This window comes from Orcinus orca, chromosome 8 (assembly GCF_937001465.1).
Source record: "Orcinus orca chromosome 8, mOrcOrc1.1, whole genome shotgun sequence".
In the NCBI taxonomy this organism is placed as follows: domain Eukaryota; kingdom Metazoa; phylum Chordata; class Mammalia; order Artiodactyla; family Delphinidae; genus Orcinus; species Orcinus orca.
This window is the reverse complement of record NC_064566.1, coordinates 23,421,471-23,446,802: the sequence shown is the minus strand read 5'-3', so window position 1 is coordinate 23,446,802 and position 25,332 is coordinate 23,421,471. Positions and strand designations below refer to the sequence as shown.

The following is a 25,332-nucleotide window of genomic DNA, read 5'->3' as shown; positions in this document are numbered from 1 at the left end:
ACTTCTAAGTGCAGGGTTTTAAAAAGAGTGAAGTGATGGATTCAGTGACTGTCTCCATTATAGACCCAAAGATAAAACTTGTCTTTGGTAGAGAAATCTTAGAGATCAAAAACTGATGAGTACTCATTCCAAACAAGTAACTAAAAGGCTCAGAAAATGGTATTAATTACTCTTGCACACTTAGAAATAAATACTATACCCAGTGACTTAGGATTTAGACCACTCTTGTCCATCAATAAATGTTCATGAATTTAATGAATGGACAACTTTTACACAAGATGGAATCCTTGTTTTCTTAATTAGCATTCTTATTTACCTATAAGCAATTCAAAAACAGAATTAAACAAGAGAGAGTAAGAAAATACTAGCTGGAGTTACGCAAGAATGGAAGATTGTTATTTTATTTAACAAATTTTTATATTTAAAAGGGATTTTTCCTTTATCAGAACCAGATGACAACGTTCCTGAGAGAATCTGAAAGAATTGGTAGCAGGTGGTGCCCCACTTTTCTCAGTGTTTATGAAGAATCCATGTTTTATCTTTGGGAAGAATCCTTACTATATCCATGAATAGAATTATGCAAGTTTTATTTATTTATTTTTAATTTAACAAGATGTCTTGATCACAGAAATGTAACATTCCAAAAAGGGAGATCAACCAAAAGAACCAATATGGGGATATGAATTTTCAGTCATAGCATTAAATATATTATTTGGGTCCAAACTCCCAAGGGTATACGTGACACAAAACTACTGAAATGAGTTCTCAGAATGCAATGATAATGTCTCTTGGTATTGAGTTAAACAAAGTTATCTCCAAAATCAATCCAACAGTTTCTTTGGTTTCATTTCTCCAGAACACCCTAACTGTGTTGTACCCATATATTAGTGATCATATATCCCTTAAAGTACAATCGTCTTAAATATCTGCTAATAGAATTGTATTAATACTTTATGTGCAATGCTTTATGGAGACAAACAATGTAGACTTAATTCATGGTCCATGCTCTTAAGGAACTTAAAAGTTAGCCAGGAAAAGAAAACAGTTAGCTTCAAAATAGATCTAACAGTACGATACAATAAGTAATGATGTCGAATGAATATTGCTAGCAATAAACACAAAGTAAATTCAGAGGACCCCTTGGAGAACATCAGAGAAATGTAGATTGGATCTGGTTTTTGCAAAATGGAAAAAACCCTGGTTAGTCAGAGAAAGGGAGGTGGAGAAAGTTTTTCTAGGAAGGAAACACATGTAAGGACAGGCTTAAAGGAAGGAAAGCCAAGGAATGAATTTGGCAGAGTGAAAGGATCCGTATGTCACAAAGGAAGATGAGTGAGAATGGTGAGGTTGGGGCCATTATGTTTTGTGGCTGAAGTACCACTTGCAGGCCCGTTACACATTTTATGCACATGGTGGCTAGAGGCTCTGATGATAACCATTGTGGAAAACCAAGCCAGTAACAGAGCTTCAGAATCAATATTAAGTCTCCATACTGATGAACAGAATGAGTTTCCGTCAAACTGATGATGTTAAGAATGTTACAATTGGCTTCAACCATGGAATGGTGTGATACCTCTTAAAGGAAAGATGAACAAGAGTGTCTAGAGACCATCAACAGGCGGGACTTCTTCTGGGAGAATATCCATTTGGGGTTTTGATTTGGATTAGTTAGCCTTTCCTCTTTTTTGAATAATTACTATTACTATTACTACTACTACTACTATTATTATATTAAATAATAGAGGCAGCCACGTTTTGTCCTACAAAGATCTTGATACTCTTTTCTTTTTATGTGTAAAGGCTGCAATGTAGACGTGGGTGCCTAATATTGCACTGTTTCCCTCCGGAGTCATCTGGAGCACATTAAATCTCCCCAGAGGCAGCAGTGTGGGTGGTCTTTGAATCCAAGAGCCAGCAATAGTGATGGTGTTTATGGTTTGTGTGACCTCTATTTCGCTCAGGACTTATTTCAGCAAAATCGATTTGTGATAGTTATTAGAAACAGCTTCTATAAATATTTCAGTGAAATTTCTGTACCACTCAACATTGTACATGTTACATTCCCAAGACATTTCCTACTTGCATTTATAGGAAGACTGATTCACTGACATCCATTGCTTCTTATTCCTTGCCCTAAAATGTTCCTGTAGCCGCCAACTAGATAGTACGGGATGATGATTTTATGTTTTAGCTGTACGTTCACTTTGTGAAGCGAAAGAGGAGCAAATGAGGGAAAGGGCTGTAACGAAAGCTTTTGTGCCACGTCAAGGGGATATGACAAAATGGTGCCTGAACCAGTGCACTTTGTCTTTTCTCCATGTGTCAGACCACTTGTGTAGAATGGGACAAGTCACACGTGGGTTATATTTCCATCTGTCTGCAAGGCTTGGGAGACCCATCATGCGCTCATTTAGCATTCTTCCAGATTCAGCAAAAAAAAGAACAAAAGTTGTAGCTTTCATACAACTCAGCCTTTAAATGAAAACCAGTTACTTCTTGGGATGCTCTTTTGGAGAGATGATGATCCATTTCAATTCTGGAGACGTGAATCAGTATGTGCTTTCTTTCCTCTTATACAGGTTTGAATATAAGAATAATTTGTCTCTAGACCATAAACAACCCTCAGATAGTAGTTAGGAAATCAAGCAATAACGCTGATTTAATTCCTTCAGATGTGGACACCAGCCATAGTACGACGCTTCAGCCTTCTGCAGATCCAAACACAGGTTTGGTGGAAGAATTGGACAGGACAGGACCTCTTTCAGTGACAACTCGTAAGGATAATGACACTCGGTCTCTATTGGTCTGTATTCCTGCTTCAGCTCTTGCTCTCCTCGGCCCCGACGCAGGGCTTGGGCTTGGTGACGGGACAGCACATTCAGGGCTTGGTGATGGGACAGCACATTCAGTGCTGCGTGGCTCAGCTCAGCTCAGAACATAAAAGCTGTCTTCATTTTCTATATTTTCTTGGTGGTTCTTTAAATCTGATTATACCTTCATCTGTGGTGCTTTCCAGATTCAATGACTTTATGTTGAAACATAAGGAAAAGGAGGTGAGACTCCATTCCGCTTGATTTTCCTTTTCTGAGTAGTTATGTCAGTGAAATTTAAGACCACAGCTAGGACAGTGGTGTCTCTATGCTTTAACTGACCAGCTCCTTTAGATTCCCATCTTTCAATCAAGGCAGAAGAGGGGTAGCCTTTTTTCAATGGTTGTAAAAACATGTTTTGGGGCCAGATAATCACAGAGAGTAGGGAAATCACATCAGCCCACAGAGGAGGAGCAAATACGTTGTTGACAATTGACATGGGTTGCAGGGCCCGGGAATAAAAGAGGAACAGTTGCTATATCTCTTCCTATCGCTAAACATCTGGTAGAAACAATGCTAAACTTCTAGTAGCCTTAATGTCCACTACAGATACAGGGCTATCCTAGAGATCACCATAAAGTCATTCATAATTTCATGACTGAATATGAAAGACATCCAGAATGAAAAGGGCCTCATTTCACTGTTTGCTACACATAATGGGCAGAGTCTTTTCGTGTGAGCCCTTTTAGGCAAAGGGAAAAATCAGCAAGGACGTGTTAATTGTCAAGAATGTAAATAACCCAGTGTTAAGTGTCAAAGGAGATGCAGATAAGCCTTAAAATGCTCCTTGACAATGGAGGGTCTCATATTCCTACTTTATGTCCCTGTTGACTTCTGTTCTGATGTTGGGTTTGCGATTTGGTGACTGTCTCTCTCCTGGTAGTAATATTTACTTGGTGGTGGACATGGCTTAGTGGTGTGCTTTATGGAGTGCTTGCACCTGTAACTCAGAGGTCAGTCCCTTTCTTAGAAGAACACAAAAGAAATTAACTCAAAACAATGAAAGCCATTTCAGATATGGGCAATGGTTCAACCTGAAATGGATATATATCAGTGAGGACCCTGTGTTTGCCCAGACAAGCGTTTCCTGGCATTTCAGTGCAGTGATGAGAATTCTCATCCACAGATGAGATCAAAAACCTAATAAGTGAGTACAATGGTAACTTAATTTAATGTTCTTTAGAAGAGACTTAAGTGTTTCCTTGTATAAATTTGATCTGAGTTACCTGAGCAAGTTATTCTAGATGAACTTCTTCCTCTTTTGTGGTTACATATATACTGCCTGTTATGATCGTGTTTATTTTCCCTATAGTCACACTTCTTGACACACAGCTAAGGTGCTCTTGGTGGTTGATAGGAACACCGGGATTCAAACATTCCTTTTTCTTTGTCTCTGTGTTCTCTGATTTTCCTGAGTGACAGGAAGCAATGCCATAATTGGGCCAGGATGATCCAGGGTGGGCAAAGTTTTAGCCCAGATTTCACCTTGGCATTTTACCTTGTTTATTGTACTGAAAAACAAAGCCAACCAGGGGCAAAGCAGAATTCTGTTGCGTGTTTCTATCAATCACAGGAGAATGGTGTGCACAGACCTTGGTATCCCTATGCATCTATCCATCTGACTCCACTGTTATTAGATCCTCCCTGTCAGCAGATAACAGGGGGTTTGTTTCATGACTACAAATTAATACTGGATTCATCCCTCATTGAAACAGAGCAGAGTGCTACTCAGAGCTTCTCTACATCGCGTGGAGGCTTGGAAGAAGACAAAGACCATCCCGTGACTGCTACTCCAACATCTAGCAGTAAGGACTGGAAAGCCCAGGTGGCTTCGGCCATTGACAAACAAGTCAATGAACTATGGGTGCTTTTGCAGTGTCTTTGGTGGAGGTGCCTCAGTTGGCTGTTGTGCTCTTGCCCCTGGTCAGAAGCTGTGGCTGGCGATGGTTCTCGGAGTTTTCTGCTCTGTAGATCTCTTAGAAGCCACTGTATATTAAATGCAAACTATATGTTTTTAATCTTAATGTTTGGGTTTCTTAAACTCCAGAGTTAGTGGCTTTGTTTAAAAATAACAGATCACTTATGTATGATTTGGTGGAAAGATCTGAATTATATCACTCTCTATTTTCCTTGCATTAATAATATTATTTTGCCATTTATCCTCTGGACCATAAATCCATGGCGCTGGTGACCAAGAAGCAGTGCCCGCTGGCAAAGGAAAGAATAATCAAAGCCTCAACGTCTTTGAAACTTTGCATTTGCTCTTCCAATCGCAGGGAGCATAATTTTACCTGTCAGCTCACTAGCTTATTTCTTCCACTTCATCAAAGGTGGGTCCAATTGAGTAAGAGCTCAAGATTATCTAGTACCTGAGTTGACTTCAAGGTAACAGTTCTAGCGGCATAAACCTTATTTTAATAAGCCAGGTAGATGATGTAACAAATGTCTCTTCTAGATATTAGGATCACCAAAATCTCTTCCGTTGAATGATGTCCAGGCGGTACTGATTGCAAAATATTGATCCTGTTCAATAGTGTAACAAACCACACTGTCTTTTGCTCCATGTTCACAAATAACAAGTGGGAAGCTTTTGCAGCAATCTCACATTCAGAAGACAAGCACACAATTGGTGGTGGTCTTACAAATGTGGGTTTACCATTGATTCCACCTCCACACAGATAGGAATGATGGCACAGGTGGCAGAAGAGGTGAAAATCTTCCTGAAGACTCAACTACTTCAGTGGAAGGTTATACTCCTTATTCTCCAGACACAAATGAATACAGAACCCTCATCCCAGTGACCCCTGCTAAGACTGGGTCCCCTGAAGTTACTATTGTTGGAGATTCTACTTCTAATGTTGATCTTTCTTTATCAGGTAATTGGGCCATTTGTTATCTGGTTTGCTTTCTCTACAGGGAGAAACAACACATCCTTTCATATTATAGGGAATATCTTCTGTGTAGGCTGTGATTAGACTGATTTGTAACATGGGAATGGCTTTCACACAGATCATCATTCTAGTGCAATAGATTTATTTTAGGTCATGTTTTCATTTGCCTGTGAAATTTCCATCTATTTTTTGTGACTTGGTTGTTATGGCAGAATTTCTTTCTTTGTCTTCTTCCTGATCTTGGGATATATTTGGTTGAACCATATGAAGTGGATATTTTTGTAAGTAAAAGTAGTCAAGTATCAATTTCATTTGATTCAACTAATATATGCTGCCTATGTAGTAAGGTTTTACCCAACTTGTGAATAATTTCCATATACTAATATCTTTGCTCTGAAATTCTCTTTTATTGGTGATGGATTGGTGAATTTTACTTTTGGTGAAGGGCTTATGGATAACCTCTTCTAACTATATTGTACACTTAAAACTATATGATTCAATCTACTATTAATGACTAGGCGCCCTTTCTCTTGTTGTGATGGCAAAGAGATGACTGAAGATGACTTATTCAGTTAAGTTACACATGGAATGGAACTAGCAATCCTCCCTGCTTCCACTTTTGTTTCTCTGTTTGCATTAAGAAACTAACACTGAAGAAAAGGAAACTGCAAAACACCCTGGCTAAGAAACTAAAATTGAACTCTCTCTTCCTGGTGCCATCTGTTCAAATGTTCTTACCGTTCAACCATTAAGGGATATTAGATATTCATGATTTTAAACATATATATGGTAGCATATGTGTGTGTATATATATATAGTAGCCTATGTCTTTTCCCATCCACCTCCCTCTCAAAAGAAGAATAAATCTTATGAGAACCCAACATGTAAAACAGATAACAGCTGTGATACTGTTACTTGATATGGGACAGAAAACCCAGAATGAGAATGCCACGTGCTTGGCCTCTATCCTAGAGCCCACATGCTTGGGCTGCCCATCCCAGGGCTTCAAGGAAAACAGTTTTAAAAAATACTAACCTCGGGCTTCCCTGGTGGCGCAGTGGTTAAGAATCTGCCTGCCAATGCAGGGGACACGGGTTTGAGCCCTGGTCCGGGAAGATCCCACATGCCACAGAGCAACTAAGCCCATGCGCCACAACTACTGAGCCTGCACTCTAGAGCTGGTGAGCCACAACTACTGAAGTCTGCATGCGTAGAGCCCGTGCTCCGTAGCAAGAGAAGCCACAACAATGAGAAGCCCGCGTACCGCAATGAAGAGTAGCCCCACTTGCAGCAACTAGAGAAAGCCCACGCACAGCAATGAAGACCCAATGCAGCCAAAACAATAAATTAAAAAAACATACTAACCTCGACAGTATTGGCAAGACAAAAGCCCTTGCATCCGTTGGTTCTTTATTCAGCATAGGTCTGCCCTCAGTTATTAAAAATTCCTAGCAGCAGTGTCAGTATTCTTCTGGAGAAATGAATCTTAGAGCACTGCCTGGTTTCTTTTGGCAAAACAGAGCCCTTTATGCACCCAAATGAATTTAAATTTTAAATGGCAATTTTGATAGTTACAGTAGCCTTGAAGGATTACATAGTCTATTTGTTAGTAAATAAAATACTTTCTACAAAATTGATATTTACATACCCTGATTCCTTCTACATTCTGTGGTGGTATAGACAGATTTTCCACGGTTCTCCGTGGATTAAATGATCTATCACCCTTTGTTTTCTTCCAGAGCACTCAGATAAGGCTCATTTCCTCCCATATATTTTTTTTCTCCATCTTTTTGCTTGATGTTAAAAATGAAAACATCTGGAATTGTGGTGGTGGTGATGGCGGTGGTGATAATGGTGATGGTGGTGGTGGTATTGGGGGTATTGGTGTTCAGCATTTCAGCAAACGCTGTTTTCAGTTTTTCTAACCGTCAGCCGAGGAACAAAGCAGTCTATCTCCCCCGTACAATTACATAATCGATTACAGGTCACCTGTGTCTGCCTTGTCTAAACAAGGACATGGTGAAGATCAGATTACTGTGTATTCCTCATAAGAACCTTTCATAATGGGTGACCATAGCCATTTTATGAACTATTGTCCTGTGTTGTGTTGCTTTAAGATTCCATTAGAGTTTTGGGAAATGTGTGGGGAGGAGGGAGAAGATCGAGAGTTGCCATACGCTGAACCCAAGATTTGACCTGTGGATCCAGATTTTAGCAGTTCATAAACTCGCCTCATCTAAAGCCTTTGGGTGATGGATGTTTGAGAAGATGGGATTAGAGTAACTCTTGGTGTTAAAAATACAGGTTTAATTTTTGGGAAATATTATTTGGAACATAGTCTAATAACCAGGCGCACCTTAGCCACGTGCCAGTTATCATCTGCCCATTTCTTTTTCACTTATTTTCAGACTTTTTCTCTAAATAAACAGTTAACTTTTCTCTTTGAAGCCTTACATGATTCAACCCCAAGATCCTTTATTGCACAGCAAAACCTTTTTCTATTTCCTGCCTCAGAGAAATCTCTTTAAATGTCTCATGCTCTAAGCCACAGAGTACACGCCTTCCCAGCGATCCCATCTGTCATGATCCAAAGCACATAGTCCTTATTTCAAAGACACAGTATCAGATCCGCACCTCACACTTGCCAAGACCTCATGATATTTTTGGTAGATGTTACAGTTTGGGGATTTTTACTAAAGCCACGCTTCCTATGGTCATCCTTGCAGGTCTGTGCTGTCCCAGTTTTTACAATTTTGATTAAAGCTCTAGACCACTCATCAGTAGATGAAGCAATGAACAATATTTCATATCGTGGACCCATTCAAAGCTGCTTTGTCATTGTTTTTGGCTACCTTTAAAAGGCTAAACTTTGGGATGGGCTGTGTGAAAATGCACACGTGAGGAAAAGCAGATGGCAGTGTAACTGAGCACACAGTACTCAACCTCCCTTTATTGCTCCTTACAGAAGACCGAGACTCATCCCATGACCCCAGCGGGACGTCCTATACGACTCATGGATCCGAATCAGCTGGTGAGTTTGAGCTGCTTTAGTCATTTATTGTTATTGTCATTGAACCTGCTGATTAATGAAGTATGAGTCAGTGTCTCCTGCAGAGCAGTTCTCATACGTTCCCTGCATGCATCACAGTCACGGGAAGGGCTTATTAAACGACATTGCTGGGCCTTATCCTTAAAGTTTCTGATTCGGTAGGTCTGGGGTGGAGCCCAAGCATTTGTATTTCTAATAAGTTCTCTGGTGATGCTGATTCTGCTGGGACAGGGACTCTACTTTGAGAACTACTGCTTTCAAGAAAACTCTTCCATCTGAAAGGATCAGGAAGAATTCAGGCAGGTGCTCAGTTTAACATTGCATTACACCAGAGCGATTAAGAACATGGGTTTTGGAGAAGGAACGGCCTGGGTTTGATTCCAACTCCTCCACATGCTAACGAGAGACCTTGTTTAAAGGATCTGAGACTCGATTTCCTAACCAATAAAATTGGGATAATAATAATTGTTACAGGGCGTTCTTTTAAAGACTAAATGATGTATCCTTGTAAAACATTTAGCATAACCTCCTCTCCCCGAACATGGCATAATAGCTAGCCTTTATTGAGGATTTACTGTGTGCTGGTGGCGTTGTTCTAAACACTTTACATGTATTAGGTTGGACCCTATGAAACTGCCATTTCTGTAGGTCAACAGTCAAATATCAGTGATTTCATGTTTCATCTATTATTAACTCATTTAATTATGTCAGTACTATTATTATCCCAATATTACAGATGAGGAAACTAAGGCTCAGAGAGGCTAAGCAACCTGGCTGAGTTAACATGACTAGTGAGCTGAGTGGTGGAGCCAGGTTTCAAGCCCAGAGGTCTCATATTGCCTCTAGAAGCTGGATCTGGAGAGAGTACCCTGTAATGACCATCATTACTGCCGTAATTACTGTAATGATCACACCCCTAGAAACATTACTCCAGGCAGCAAAAGTGGGCCATAAGGCAGGTTGACTTGTGACCACTGATGCTGGGGCTACTGAAAGGTTCTGCCAGTGCGGTCTCACTGTGGTCTCCCTGACAGTCACCAGTCCAGGTGGCCCCATGCAAACCAGGTAAGCCATATGAACTATCGTCCTCCCCTTCATGCCCAAGTGGGAGTAGGGTTACTTCCAGGCTTGAAGATTCACACACTTACAGCAAATATGAAGATGGAGATTTACATGGTGGCTTCAGTAATAACCTATACTGTAAGAGCACAGGGATGTAAGGGCCTAGTAGAAGTGCTCCTAAAATAAAGACAGAAGTCCCAAGCTCCCTGGGGGTCTTGGATGGGGCAGTTAGCCTTTCCTAGCTTCAATTTATTGGTAAAAAGGAGATCAGAACACTGGCCTCCGTTACCTCCTAGAGTTCTTGTGAAGAGCGTGTGGTATCAGGAATTTGAAAGTGTTTTGGAAATGATATATGGATCTCTGACTAAAAGGAAGTGCTCTTTAAAATCAAGAGACCCCAGCTGCTCCAAGTGTGGTCCCTGGACCGGCAGCAGGGACATCACCTAAGAGCTGGCAGGAGATGCAGACTCCCCAGTCATCCCAGACCAACTGAATCAAGAGCTGCATTTTAACTAGGCCTCCCCCCCCTCCCCCACTAGGTGGTTTGTATGTATATTGAAGTTTGATTAGCACTGTCTTAGACTTTTTCCTCACAGTCAGAGCCAGTTGAATGATCTCTGTGCATATGTCTTAGATTGGATCTCACCTCCCAACTGCATTGTCAAGCACCCCTCTTTGCAGAACTTCCCCAGCCAGCCCTACCCGAGCTGGATTTGCGGGCCTCTAGGGCGCAAGGCGAGGCGGCCTGCTGTGTCTTGTCCATCTTCCTCCAGCTTCTTCAGCTCTTGCTTGAAGTGAGAATCAGGTGGGCGGGAGCAGTCTCTTTTGTTTGCCTCCTGTGCAGCTGTGTATTGTTCAAACGGGAGGTTTCATCTGGTTGTACACACACCCAGATCTTTCCTTGCTGGGAGCACTTTTTTGAAAATATAGGGATTGTGATCCACTAGTGGCGTCCCATTCAAATACCAAAGGCTGCTATGAGTCAGAGAAAGACCAGTGAGAGTGGCTGTACCTCTTAGGTGGTTTTCAAGGCAAGGATCTCTAGTTTAGATGGCCAGTATCCCATGACCTGTACAGGCAAACACCTGCCAATAATGACCAAGGCCTCTGGGAGGCAGCTAGAGGAAGCCCCTTGGACTCCTTCTGAGGTTTGTAAAGTAAAAGGCCACTGTCAAAATGGCCTGCTGAGACAGCCAGATGTCTGGTAGACTTTGTTTTGCTCCATTTTGAGTTTAACAAGAACATCACATTGCATAAACAGGAGCCATTCTACCCAACATAACCACAGCCATCAAAAGTGCAGAGTCCCCTCTGCACGGCCTCTGAGGAAAGACCTTTAAGGCCTGGCTATCTTCATTCATTGATTAGCCAAACAGACTTCCTTGGTTTTTTTCTTGGAAGCCTTCAGGATTCTGCAGTGGGGTCCTATTGGGTAGGGAACAAGAGTTGATTTTAGTGGGAGTTTTTCACATTTCACTTTGAAGCAGTGGAGGAAGCACAACACACACACACACACACACACACACACACACACACCCAAAACTTTCATTTGGGTGAGTGTCCTTCACAAGATGTCTTAGAAGTTTCTTTTAAAACGTAATTCCTCCGTCATTTTATTTACTTATTTTTGGCTGTGTTGGGTCTTCGTTTCTGTGCGAGGGCTTTCTCTAGTTGCGGCAAGTGGGGGCCGCTCTTCATCGCGGTGCACAGGCCTCTCACTATCGCGGCCTCTCTTGCTGTGGAGCACAGGCTCCAGACGCGCAGGCTCAGTAATTGTGGCTGACGGGCCCAGTTGCTCCGCGGCATGTGGGATCTTCCCAGACCAGGGCTCGAACCCGTGTCCCCTGCATCGGCAGGCGGACTCTCAACCACTGCGCCACCAGGGAAGCCCCTCCTCCATCATTTTGATGAACCTCCCGTTCTGACTTTTGGATTCTTTATCTCGTGATACTTCCTGTTCCTTCCAGTTTGAGATCCTTTATTTGTCTCCTTATTTGGTTTTGTAGCAGTAGAAAATGTTGTCTTCTAAGCAACGCATGCTTCAGGAATACATGAACAGGCACCCTCCTTCGGGTGATTTTTCACAGACAGAAGGGGCCATTGCCCCTCCCACCCCAATCCTTATTTTTTAATACTTATATTTATATCTATTGAAGATATTGGACGTGGTTTCTAGATTTGTTTTCAACTACCTGGAGCATTTGAATCCCCTAGGGATCTTGTTAAAATGAGGATTCTGAGGTTAGGGATGAGGCCTAAGACTCTGTATTCCCAGCAAGCTCCCACGTGAGGTTGCTGGTCCAGGGTAGCAAGGTCCTAAGTTAAAAACAGAAAATTGTAATGTGACTGTGTGCAAGCTCGTACTGCTCGCTGCATGACAGGCCAGTAAATCAAGAGATGAGGCGTTGGGGCGATGAATACTGACTTTATTCAGAAAGCCAGCAGACCGAGAAGATGGACTGGTATCGCAGAGAACGACCTTGCCTGCGTTAGAATTCAGGCTTCTTTTATCCTAAAAGAGGAGGGAATAAAGTCAAACTTTTCCTGGTTTCCGGTCAGCCTCCGGAGGGGATGTGTTCATTTCTTCCTTCCTGCAGTCATTCACAGGCTGATCAGAATGTTTCCTATGAGTGAAACAAAGATATTTTACCATAATGCTCATTCCCTGGGAGGCAGGGTTCCCAAAGATGGGCCATTATGTATAATTTAAGCTTATAGGTAGCATCCCTTTAGTGATTGACTTGTAATAGAAACAGAGGTTCTTCCCTATTACAGTAACTGCACACAATTACCATTCTTGTGCACTTCTTTAAACCTCTGTAAAATGATGATGAAGTGGATTCTATTATTACCCCATTTTATGAGTGAGAAAACTGAGACCTAGAGAGGGATGACTTGACCCAGCAGATGCTGCTGGCAAGACACAGAAGTAGGGCTTGAATCCAGGGCTGTCCTGCTTACAGCCTCTTAAACACTGCATAGTACTGCTGCTGAGAATTCTCATGCTCTTGCAGAAAACTAACATTTCCAAACCTTAGCCTTAATCAAACCGAGTTTTTCTGGGGAGGTGTTTTTTCATGCAACACATTATAAATGTCTGGGGCTGGGATCTATAAATAGCTTTACAGTGATGCAGCGCATAGAGCTTGGCCCTGTGTGCTACTCTGCAAGGAACTCGTGGTTATGCTGCCAAACTTTGGCTGAGAGATGTTGTTTTCTCTTTAGGGCACTCAAGTGGGAGTCAGGACCGTGGGGCAAACACAACCTCAGGTCCTATGCGGAAACCTCAAATTCCAGGTGAGTTTTGAGCTGTGAAGGAAAAATAATGCTAAAAGTGGGTCTCTCTGAATGTCCCAGAAAGGAAGCAGAGACCAGCTAGAAAGCGTATTCTCCTGCGTGTCTAACCTTGAAGCTGATTTCAAGCTAAAGGGTGAATGAGAGCACCACAGCCTCTCGGCGGGAAAGGATGGAACATTCCTCTTTATCTCGGTCCCATAGATTGATTGAGCTCATATTTAGACCCGTCCCTGGTCTGTCCCATAGAAGAGCCATGTTATTTACTACAGCTTCCTTCCCAAATGAGTGATCACCCCAGGGGCTCCTTGTCATCCCCTGATCCTTTTCCTATCCCAGTCCAGTTATTGCTTTACTTCCGGGTTTTGGGTGAAGCATGTAAATTTCCCCTTGCATTGCAGACAATGGGGAGATACAAGGGTCATGTTAGGAGGAGTGAGAATATTCTTCTGGCATAAAAACTAAAAGAAAAACTACTTTTTCTCGAGGGACAGTCTTTACTGATCCAGACGGAAGAAAGTTTCAGAATGTGGGATGTGCAGTGAGAAGGCTGGGCCACTTGGCTCCCTTGAGCATCAGGATTTAAGGCATTTGAGGCAAATTCTTTATTCCACTTGGGCTCAGAACTGCGCATTTGTAAAGGGGGATTACAATAAAGGAAGGTTTTTCCTAGGGTTGTAAATGACTCTTTTAACTCTGCCCTTCAGAGGTCTCCAGACTGAGCCTCCCTTGGGGAGAGGGAAGAACGTGGTGTGGGCCGCGTCCCCTTACCTCGGCTTATCTGAGCAGAGCACGTGGAGAGGGGGAGTGGGCTGGGGGGGGGATGCAGTTTGCTATAATCAGGCAGCAAGATTTTCCCCAGCTCTCGTGAGAGTGAATATGGAGCATCTCAGGGCTAGAACCCTGGGAAAAGAACAGAAATGGTAACTTCCTGTCAGCCTCCCCACCTCGTAACTCTACCTCCCTCCCCAAACTCACCTAACCAGGGAGAGGTCAGACAGAGGCAGTACTGAGCAGGAAATCAGGAGAATCAAGCTTCCCACAGAAGAATGGCCAGTGAATGGCTTCCCATTTTTCTTGTTCCTTAAGCTTTAGTTCATTGCGTGGATATACGGCCCACTTTGCAATTGACTTGCAAATTGTCAAGTCATATTTTAATCCTACTAAAGCTTGGTTTTAAAACATATGAATAACATTTTATTGGTTTACAAGTGATACATTACTTTTTGGAGACATTTTTGAAAATACAGCTGAACAAAAGGGTAAAAATATAAATCCCTTATTATCTACCTCACCACCAGAAATACCGTGGTTACCATTTTCATGTATGTCCTTTCTGTTATTTTTCAATCTAATTTCTATACAAACACGTAATTATACACACTGTTTAGTAAACTACATTCCCAACTGGTTGGCTACAGCTTTCCAATGTCATTAAATACTCTTCCCCTGTATCTTAGTACACAATACAATGGATGTACCCTAATTCGTTTAACCAGTCCCTAATTGTTGGATAGTAGGTTGTTTCCAACTTTACTATCACAAATAGCACAGTAATAAAAATCTTTATAGCTAAGTCTGAGGTCCTATATATTCCTAGAAGTGTTAATGATGGATCAAAGGCTGTATATCTTGAAGGATTTTGACACGTTTTGCCAAATGACCCCGCCCTATACACACAAGAATGTCCTTTTTCCCACCCTCTAGTGGCCTCCATTTTTGTTCCTTAATAAAATGTAAGGTGATTGCTCTCATATAGGAAAGGAATGTTCCTTTAATTTATTTAATAACATTGCACCAAAGGCATCTACAGGTTTCCACAGGTCATTCTACACATTTTTGGAAACGTGTTTTTCTTGGGGGGACTTGGAAATCTTGACTGATGATAAGGGATGAAAACAAGAGTCCTGTTGGGCAAAGACCTACAGCAAAATAATTCTTCCAGTACTGTCTGGCTGTTGACTGGACCTTTGCTTGGACCCATGTATAGAGCTGACTGTAATTCTTTTTTGGACCAGGTCAATTTGTAAAGTGCATTTCTGTTTTCACAAGCTTATTTCCCAAGTTCATGGATATCTTTTGCTTCCCACCAGAATGGCTGATCATCTTGGCATCTCTCCTGGCCCTGGCTTTGATTCTTGCAGTTTGCATCGCTGTCAACAGTAGGAGAAGGTAAGGGGATGCTCTTCAGGGCCTTCATCTTTGAAAGGGGCATCATTTAAACTTGGGCTGTATAACTACTAAGTATAAAACAGATAGGCTACAAGGATGTATTGTACAACACTTGGAATATAGCCAATATTTTATATTAACTTATATGGAGTACAATCTATAAAAATATCGAATTAGTAGGTTGGATACCTGGGACTAATAGAATATTGTAAGTCAACCATACTTTAATCTAAAACTGAAAAGCCTTAGGTGATATGTCCTTGCTACTCAGAGTGTAGCCCCTGGAACCAGCAGCCTCCGCGCCCTGGAAGCTTGTTAGAAAGGCAGCATGAGATGCCCTACTCCAGACCTCCCGTATCAGAGTCTGTGTTTTGATAAGACCTGAGGGATTCATGGGGACAGTACAGTTTAAGAAGCTCTGCTCTGGCATACTCCTTAGAGAAAGGAGACTGGGATTATTTGGACATCTGCTTTTAAATAGTGGTTGACTTTTCTGTGGTTCTTAATTTTGGGGGGGTTAAGCCCATGGAGACTCGATGTGCTGAAAGTTGTGCAATATCTCACCAGGAAGACATAAAAGATATACTCATTCATTGATTCATTAAACACATATTTATTGTGAGTGCATAGTGCACAAAAACGCTATATAGAGTTTCAGGGGTTGGCCTTTTAGCCTGTCTGAGGCCCCTAGAAAGTTCTAGAACCCTTACCTAAAGCAGGTATCGGGTTTGTGTTTTTATTTGCTGGGTTTTTTTTTTTTTTGGAATGACAGTATTTTCTGCTTTCTGGAAGCTGTCATTGAAAGGATTCAGGTTACGGCCTAGGTAGAGTTCCCTGAGACTGAGGTGTATGAGACAATAAAAAACTTTCCTTAGGGAAGTGCGAAAAACGACAGCTCCCTAGAACTGGCATGTGGGCTGTTTTCATACTGTCAAACGTCCCCTCTCTCCTACCTCAACCAAGGCCTATCGTTTTGGAACGTCCACAATGCATATACCTGATGGAGCTGTGACCAGGCTCTAGAAATAATGCTACCTAAAATGAAGCGAAGGAGAACAGTAATCTAGCATCAGAGGAAATGAGCTTTCACAGGGGTATTCCGGGAGTGTAATTCTAAATTTCCTGTTCAACATGTTCTGAAGAGCCACGATTTTTCTCCAAGCAAATGCAGGGGAACATTTAACCTTTGCTAAACATGCCTTGAGGTTCCTTCTTATAAGGCAAAAGAATCTTACATCCAAGTGGGACCACATTGATTGTATCACTAGGTCGTCTAACAGGCCAGAAAATGCCCCTCTATTGGGGGAAAGACCTGGAGAAAATTCTAGAACCTTTCTTGTTGGCTTTTGGAAAGCAAGAAACAGCTCATTTCATTGCCGTGTTACAGCCCATACTCATCGGAGGAAATCAAATAATGTCGTTTTACACTGGTACAAGTTAAAGAAAGTGCTTTTAAAGTCGAATAGCTGTGTTGCTATCTGTACCTTTGAGGGCATAATTAAAAAAAATTAGTCATGATAGCCAATTGTATAAGGAACAAAAACTAGGAAAATAAATCTGAAAGACCTCCTAGAAGTCTCGCATGACTAAATGGAAAGAGATTTTTTTTTTTTTAGTTGAATTTAAATAATGCGATTTGAGGGAACCCTTACAAAGAGTCTTTATACTTTCCCTCGGCCTCTGTGTTTTCTCCTAGATGACTTTTGCTCAATTAAATATGAATTTCCTATTGTCAGAAATCAGTCCTTTTGTTCCAGGCCCTAGAAGGCACCACTTCTGCTCACATATACAGTCCATAAGCTTTGTGCACGTCACCATAGAAACGCTGGCCTCAGATGCTCGCAGCGTGGGGGAGAACTTGGAGAAGCAGCTCAGTTGTCCCCAGAGCAGCTGGAGTCCCTGCAGTGTAGCTGGTTAGCTCCTGTGTCGCTTCTCATCATGTCTGCAGCAAAAACGGACCCCCTTGCTTTCCTCCCCCTCCTGCCAAGACCAGTGGTCACCCTGGCAACAGGCAAACAGGGACACACAGGAGCTGGCACAGCAAGTGTCTCACAGGGAAAGTAGCTGCTTGGATGCTGTAAATTACTGTGTCCTGATTTGATAATCAAAACCAGATTTGCCACGTAGCTAAAGGGTGGTTAACAGCTGCACGGGCCCCTGAGTGTGCAGTGTGTTTCTAAAGCCGCCGGCCCATTTCTAATCCTCTTAAAAGGCGGAGGCCTTTCTGCTTTGCGCGTTGCATTATAGAGGGATACAGAATCCTATTTTCATCAAAGAAAGTTTGGTTGAAGATAAGAAGCCTACAGCAGCCATTCATTTATTCAGCAAACCTCTTTTGAGGGGTGGCTACGACAGTCAACACTGCAGAGAAGAGGAAGACATGACAACGAAAAGGGTACCATCCCTTCTCTGCAAGAATCTTGAGCTTTCGTGACACTATTGGCCTGTTGAATTTGAGTCAGCTAATGTTTATTGAGAACATTCTCTGGGCCAGGCCCTGTTATGTTAATTACAGTTAAAAGATAAAAGTGGAAAAGCATTAATTGCTGAAGCGGAGGTGAGAGAGTTAAACAAGGGCTTCCACGAGGAAGTGATCCGTGAGTTCCATCATAAAGCTGTAGCCGTGTAGCCCACTGTAATCTCTGCTCACCCAGTCTCCTGCCCTCTACAGCAGAGCTGTCCAGTATAACTTTCTGTGATGACAGAAGTGTTCCACATTTGTGCTAATACACAACCACTAATCACTTGTGGCTACTGAGCCCTCATAATGTGGCTAGTTCGACTTAAGAAGTGAATTTTCAATTTTATTTCATTTGAATTAGCTTACATTTAAATAGACACATCTGGCTGGTGGCTACTGATGGAATGGCAAAGCTCCAACACAATGCAAAATAAATCTCTAAATATCTTTAAGGACTGTCAGGTAGAAGAGACAGAAGGTCAGTTGTTAAGTTACTCCTCACCCACCCAAGTCTTTCAGGATAAACTCCCCCATGCCCTAAATATATGTTACCCGGGTTCTAAACCCCACCCGCTCCTGGCCAGGCATCGGTCTGGCATCTTCTACATCGTGTCATCAGTGCATCCTCAGCTAATGCCTGAGATTGAAGGGGAAAGGAGATACAGGCCAGACGCAGTTCAGTAAAAATCTCTGACCTTTAGAGTCATAACGTCATAAAGTTGCAGATCCGGTGTAGTTCCTGGCCATACCTAGCGGGGTAGCTTCGCGTGATATGCTCGACTTCTTGGACTCAGAAAAGAGGTTAGCTGGATCACCTCTGAAGTACCCTCAGCTCTAATGTTTCTTTTAACATTCCTATAACTAATAAGAATGAAAGAATTAGAACTTGCTGTTTAAAAGTGCTTATGAAATGCCCGGAGCACCAGATATTGGGCTGAGTTATTTATGAGCATCACCCTGCCCTCCTGAAAGAACTCAGACAAAAAAACAGAGACCATGAATCCAAAGGGAAATGGGGTCAGGACCACACCCAAGCCCAATATTCCTAAGCCCTGCACGTTGAATGTTACCCACTTTCAAAATCAGCTTCGTTTAGGGTAATAACATTACTCCCCACTTCACCCCCTTGCACAAACATTTTTTATGAGTATAAATCACTTCCCCACAATATTTCATCCAACTTCTCAAGTACACATTAGGTAGGTGAACGGGATTTACTTTAATAAGACACCTTTTCTCCAAAAAACATCTGATGCAAACTATTATATATGGAATGGATAAACAACAAGGTCCTACTATAGCACAGGAAATTGTATTTAATGTCCTGTGATAAACCACAATGGACAAGAACATGAAGAAGAGTGTATATGTATATATGTATGTATAACTGAATCACTTTGCTGTACAGCAGAAATTAACACAACATTGTATAAATCAACTACACTCAATAAAATTGAATTTAAACAAAAAACTATCAAAAACAAAGAACATATGAGATACCCCCTGGCAATCTGAAAAGACATAAGCAGCGTCCACCTTTGGCCTTTTCCATCATCTTCAGAGTAAATATAACAAGGTGGGTGGAGGTAGCCAGAAGAAACAAACCAAACACATTTCATATGGCTCTGGTTACATTAACAATTACAACAAGTGCTTCTTGAACATTTACTGTGTTCTAGATACTGTTCTAAGTGCTTATCCAAGGCCTCGGTTTCCTCACCCCACGTTGTTCAGAAGAGCAACAAATAAAACAGTGGTAGACTTATGTATCCAGTGCCAGCCTCTGTTTCAAGGGATTTTCACAATCCTTTGACACTGGTACTCTTAACAGCCTGGTGTTACAGATAAGAAAGCTGAGGTTCAGAGAAGTGAAGTGAGTTGCCCCAGGTCACACAGCGTTAAGGTCCCCAAACCAGGCCTTCCAAGCCCCTGCTCTTGTCTATATGGACTGCATCCATATGCCCAGCCCCACAGACCATCTCAAGTCAAGCATCCTTCTTCCCCCGAGCCCTCATCAAGCGTCATGCCAGAGGAGACAGGATCAACCTCCTATTCAGGATGTGTAATGTCTAACTTCCCCAAACAAGGGATTAAAGTTTATGGCCTTGGCAGTCCCAGAGGGAATGCCCCATGATCATGAATAATAGAAGCTTTGTCTGTACAACTGCATGTATCCAGTGGCAAAGTGAACAATTCCGACTTCATACTGTTGCCAAATCTCCAGATGGTTAGTAGCCTGAACTGAGTGCGGCAGAGCCCAGGCTTTCGGTCATAAAAGCCTAGATTTGAATATTGACTCGATCCCTCAAGCTAGTTTCTAAACCTTCCTGAACCTCAGTTTCCACTGCTGTATGATGGGAATAACAGCTGCTTTGTGAGATTATTGTAAGGATTACATGGAATTCCATGCAAAGTGCCTGGCATTCAGGAGGTGTCCAATAAATGCTAGCCCATTTCCCCCCATCCCCGCTCCATGTGCAGTTGTGAGGGTCTGCACCTTTGCTTTTGTTTAAGCAGCATCTGACTTCTAGATGTGTGGCAGTGATTATGTTACAGGAAAGAGGAAGCATTGCGTCAGGCTGGGTATGTGATAAGGCAATGCTCTGACCCAGCAACAAGGCCAAGGTCATGCCCTTCCATAGAAGACCTTCTGCATTTGAATCTTAAGTAATGTTACTGAGAAATCTTAAAGTAATAGTGAACAACTTGCCTAGGAGGTAGTTAAACCTCCTATATCCAGGGTTATACGGCAGTTAACCGATGTTAAGAGAAAAATCAATATGGCCTTATACTTCTAGAAAAGAGTTGTCTCATTCTTCTCGGTACTTGCAGTAATAACCCTGACAAGGCCCACAACGTGTTGACCGGGAGAGGACGTAATGGGACTTCCCTGAATACGCAAATCAGAATGACTTACAGTCGTTCCGTTGATGGTTTCTCTGAGCCTGCAGAAACGGCTGGAGTTTAAAAGAGGCAAACATTTCCCGTCTTTAGTATGGTGGAAGGAGAGTTAGAACTCGGGAGTCAGACACACCGGGGTTTGAATCCCAATTCTTTTAGTATTTGTTGAATAACCTGGGGCAAGTTATGGAATTTTCTGAGCCCCAAGATTTCTTTGGCTGTGATAACGGGATAATAATAGCACTGGCTTCCCAGAGCTGTGACCACTGATCGTCGAACTCAAGCGCACATCAGAAAGCCCTTGAGGGTTTGCTAAACCACAGACCCTGGGCCCCTCTCCTCGAGTTTTCTGATTCAGTATGTCTGGGGTGGGGCTGAGAATTTGCATTTTTAACAAACTTACATTTGTTAAATTTTGCTGCTGGTTCAAGGACCTCACTTTGAGAAGTGTCACTTGTTAAGAGTCAGTAGGATGAAACATACTCAGATTGTCATCAACTGTAGTGATGGTGGCAGTGACAGTGACGATGATAACTGGGTCATTGCACCCATTTCTCACGTGATTTTGTAAATTATTAGGTGTGGGCAGAAGAAAAAGCTGGTGATCAACAATGGCAATGGCACTATGGAGGACAGAAAGCCCAGCGGACTCAACGGAGAAGCTAGCAAGTCTCAGGAGATGGTGCATTTGGTGAACAAGGAGTCGACAGAGACCCCAGACCAGTTTATGACCGCAGATGAGAGGCGGAACCTGCAGAATGTGGACATGAAGATTGGGGTGTAACACCTACTCCATGACCTTGGAAAGAAACCATTGTCAGAGACATAATCTTTACAGGGAGCTGGGACACTTCACAGATGCGATGTGCTACTGATTGTTTCATTGGGGATCTTTTTTCAGCATAAAATTTTCTATTCCTTTTTGGGGTTTTTTTTGTGTGTGTTTTGTTTCTTAAAGTCAGTTCCAATTTATAAAAACAGCATTGCTTTCTGAAATGAGGGTCCAGTTAATAATCGGCAAGAATTTGACTGTCCCAGTTCCCACCTAGAAGCCTTTCACCCCCCCTGGGGTGTGCTATGGACGGCTTCTAGCAAAAGCCACACATCCATCTTCCTGGTCTTCAGCCTTCCCTCCACCCCACCGACCAGGGAACAGCCACCTGCTAAGGACATCCCCCAGGGCTAAGAGGGATTGGTCCCTGGGAGGAAATTTGAATGGGTCCATATTGCCCTTCCAGCAGCCCAATCCCTGGACATTTCTTTCCAGTGGGGTAGGGGAGGGGGATGCACTAGTCACACATCCCCTTCTACAGACCCCCTGGAAAATTTTCAGATGCTTCTGGAAAATACCCATACAGTGAAGCTATTTATCTGTGGTAAGCTATTTATCTGTGTTTTTGAAATATGAAACCCTGGAGCTCCTTTGATCAGAATGATTATTTTGTTGTTGTTACTTTGTCAGAGGCATAAAAGGGTTTACGCTAATTCATAATAAACATCTATACTTCTTCCACTTTAACCCTTTGTGCTGTGATCCTTCAGTTTCTTAACCAGCAAAGTCTGGGTCCCAACAGCTCATCAGGGAGACATGAGAAGGTCCTCCTTGCAGCTCTTCATCTCAGAGCTAAGCCCCCAGTCAGGCTCACTCACCCAAATCTCACAGAGGATCAAGGGAGGTAGCATTGTTTTACTTCTGAGGCTCTGAAGGCATTCTGTCCTGCCTTAGAACCAGAATTGTGAGAGGAGGAGCTTCAGCTGCTCTTATGTATTAACGGCTCCCTAGTCTCTCCCCTGAAAGGCTGTAAAAAGTCACATCAAATTTGCATGACCGACCATTTGTGATGTCCCATGTCCTAGACGCTGACCCTGTTCGTGATGTCCAAAAACAATATGGAAGTGCCTTCTGACCTTTTGCAATAAAAGGAGAAACCAGTGGAAATCAACAAGCCTAGACGGTACCCAACTGATCGACGCAGGTTGGGAAAGTGGGGTAGGGAACAGTGCAGATCCTGTTGGAGGATTTTTATGGCTCTATTTGCTTATATTTTCCCAAGCCAAGTCTGTCGCCAATGCAGTTGCTACTCAGAGTTAAGTTAAGTGCCTGGAGAATCCCTCAAAAGGTTACAGGGCTTCCCACCATTGGAATCTTATCACCAGACGGGCAGCTTTATGGCCAAATAAGAGAATAACGGCTTTATCCCTTGCTTGGCAAGTCCTCTGTGGTCTTTATTTATAAATTGAGGAAGCTCCGTTGGTCCTGGAACTTCCAAAGGCTACTTGTGATAGAAGAAATTGAATCTGTAAAGTAAGCGTTCCTATAAAATGGGACCCATAAAAAGTAATCTGTTTCCTAAATTGATATGCTTAACTGGCAGTGTTTCTCCACCCAAATATGAAAAAGAAGGAAGAGAAGTAAAAGGTCCCACGTAGATCAGGGCTGGGCTTACACCAAGAATTGATTCTGAAGGATACACTTAAAGGAGAGATGCCGGCCTTCTGCTCATTCTCAACCTCTGCTCTCCCCTCCCCACCCTCATACCCCCCCCCCACCCCGCTCATAACACCCTCCGCATCATGGTCTTTGAAAATTTCCTTTCTCTTTTGTGGACGTCCTCGATCAGCCTCCATATTCAGCTGTCCGGTGTTCTTTTTATTTTCAAGTTGAATGAAAAGAAAATGGACCTCAAGCCATGCTGTTGTTACTGCCACTAGTGTCCAAGTACCCCCGCTTTCCAAGAGCTGTCCTGGGTCTGATGCAGACCCGAACAGGTTCATGCAGGCTTTTTAACCTAAATGCAACAAATCACAACAGGGTCAGGTTCAGGCAGGCCATACCAGGCTCTACCTGTCCCCCAGATTCTCTCTGGGGTCCTGGATAGTCATAGAAGTCTCACAGCTAGGGTTGGTTTTCCACCCCTTCTTGACATTCCCATCAAATAGGCTGAAATAGGAGATTGTTTTCTACTTAATTGTGGAATTAAATATGATCTTTCCTTTTATTATTGTTGTCATCTCTCACGTGGATGTACCCCTGTGTTCTTAAGATAGGAAAAGGGGAGATCTAAAGCATTCATCCTTGGATGCAATACCCCTGCAATATTGCCTGTGCTCATGGAATAGGATATATTCTATGCCACTTGAAATAAAGGCGTAACTCCAGAAGCACAAGTTCACTACACGTCATTCCTACCAGTGACTTGCCAGGTGGCCTGGGCTAGGTCATTAAACTGAGCCTTGTTTGTAAAAGAAAAGGGCCAGCATTCTATTATTTTGCGAAGCTTAAGAGAGCGAAGCTGAGAGCTTTGCAAACCTGAGGGCTTAAGGTGTAATTTTTCCTAGAACTGTAAATCTTTTGTGTCTCCTGAAGGCTTCCTTTAAATTAGCACCAGGTGAAAAATAAGATGAGGCAAAAGAAAACTTCATATCCGTATTTTGCAGATTCTAGCCTGACAGAGTAGATTTCTCTAGCAGAACCTCCCCAAAAGTTTTACATTGAGACCATGACACCTAGAATAAATTTCATAGCCTACATTCATTCAATGCTGGTACTGCAGAGGAATAGGAGAAAGGAATCTCCGACTTCTCCAGAAGAGGAAAATGTACTTAAGAATAATGTTCACCTTTGTGTCATAGGTATGCCTTTTGTAAATCACCTGTATTGAATTTCCCAAGAATACCCATTGTTCATGCATGTACAATGGCCATTGTTTGATTTTTCACAGCACACCCTTCCTCTGATTTTTATATATATTTTTAATGGACCAGTAATGATGAGGAAAGCATGATATGTATATTGCCCAGTTGAAAGCACTTATTGGAACATACTAAAAGGCTACTATTAAAAGGGTAAAGGAAATGGACTCAGGAGTCTCTGATTTAAAGGGGTGGGAGGTCAGGGGTGGATTTGCAGAGCTGTGATTATCTGGTTGTCTGGGTAATTTAGACACGAAAGGCTTAAAGGTTTATGAGGTGGCTGAAGCTTCATACTCATTTTATTTTTTTCTAAGAAGAAAAATTACATGAATTTCTATCACTTGAGACTCTTCTTTTGGAGAAAGTGTATGGCCTACACGTTTCAAATTAAAAGAGACACTATGAAGTGTTAGTTCTTCAAAAGCCAAGAACTACCCCTGGCCTTCTAGTTAAAGAAAGGAGAGAGAATATACTTGCCTTCATTCCCTCATGCAAGCCTCTAAAAAGACAATAAAGCAATATTGCAAAAAGGCATAAGCCAATGGGATGAAAGAGGGTGGAGGAAGAGACAATATCAACAAAAATATGAAGCTGGAAAGTGACGGTTCATTGATAACTGAGCAAATTTGGAAAAGCTGAACCCTAAGCCAGCAGTGGGGAAAGTTGAGAAGCAACCAGATTTGTGTAGCAGAACCCCCAAAGTCTTCTGTGGTGGAGAAGGCAGGGCTCAAATTAGGGGAATGGGTTTAAATGCATCTATTTAAGATGCAGTCAGAACCCCAGATCTTCTTTCCCACTCTAAGTAGCCAAATGACGGTTCTTTCCCAATCCCAGAAAAGGACTGGAAGATGATTCTCTAACGAGGACAAATGAGAGAGTCTCTGACTGAAGGGCAACAAAGCATACACATTTGACATTAAAAGTATCATACTAAAAAGA

At 42.4% G+C, this 25,332-nt stretch overlaps 1 protein-coding gene across 21 annotated transcripts in view; it reads left to right on the top strand.

Annotated features, from left to right (window-relative positions):
- CD44 (CD44 molecule (Indian blood group)) overlaps positions 1-22,219 on the top strand; it is an 86,590-nt gene extending 64,371 nt beyond the window's left edge. For 13 of the 21 annotated variants that reach the window (XM_033410650.2, XM_012538578.3, XM_049712949.1 and 10 more), the window contains 7 exons: positions 2,673-2,774; positions 4,586-4,675; positions 5,549-5,746; positions 8,727-8,792; positions 13,098-13,169; positions 15,260-15,338; positions 21,280-22,219. In XM_033410650.2, coding sequence (XP_033266541.1) covers positions 2,673-2,774; positions 4,586-4,675; positions 5,549-5,746; positions 8,727-8,792; positions 13,098-13,169; positions 15,260-15,338; positions 21,280-21,484 — 812 coding nt within the window. In that variant the 3' untranslated portion in view covers positions 21,485-22,219. The remainder of the gene's footprint in view (positions 1-2,672; positions 2,775-4,585; positions 4,676-5,548; positions 5,747-8,726; positions 8,793-13,097; positions 13,170-15,259; positions 15,339-21,279) is intronic. The other 8 variants (XM_049712951.1, XM_033410597.2, XM_033410639.2 and 5 more) reach the window with 4 other exon arrangements.
- The last annotated feature ends 3,113 nt before the right edge of the window (positions 22,220-25,332 follow it).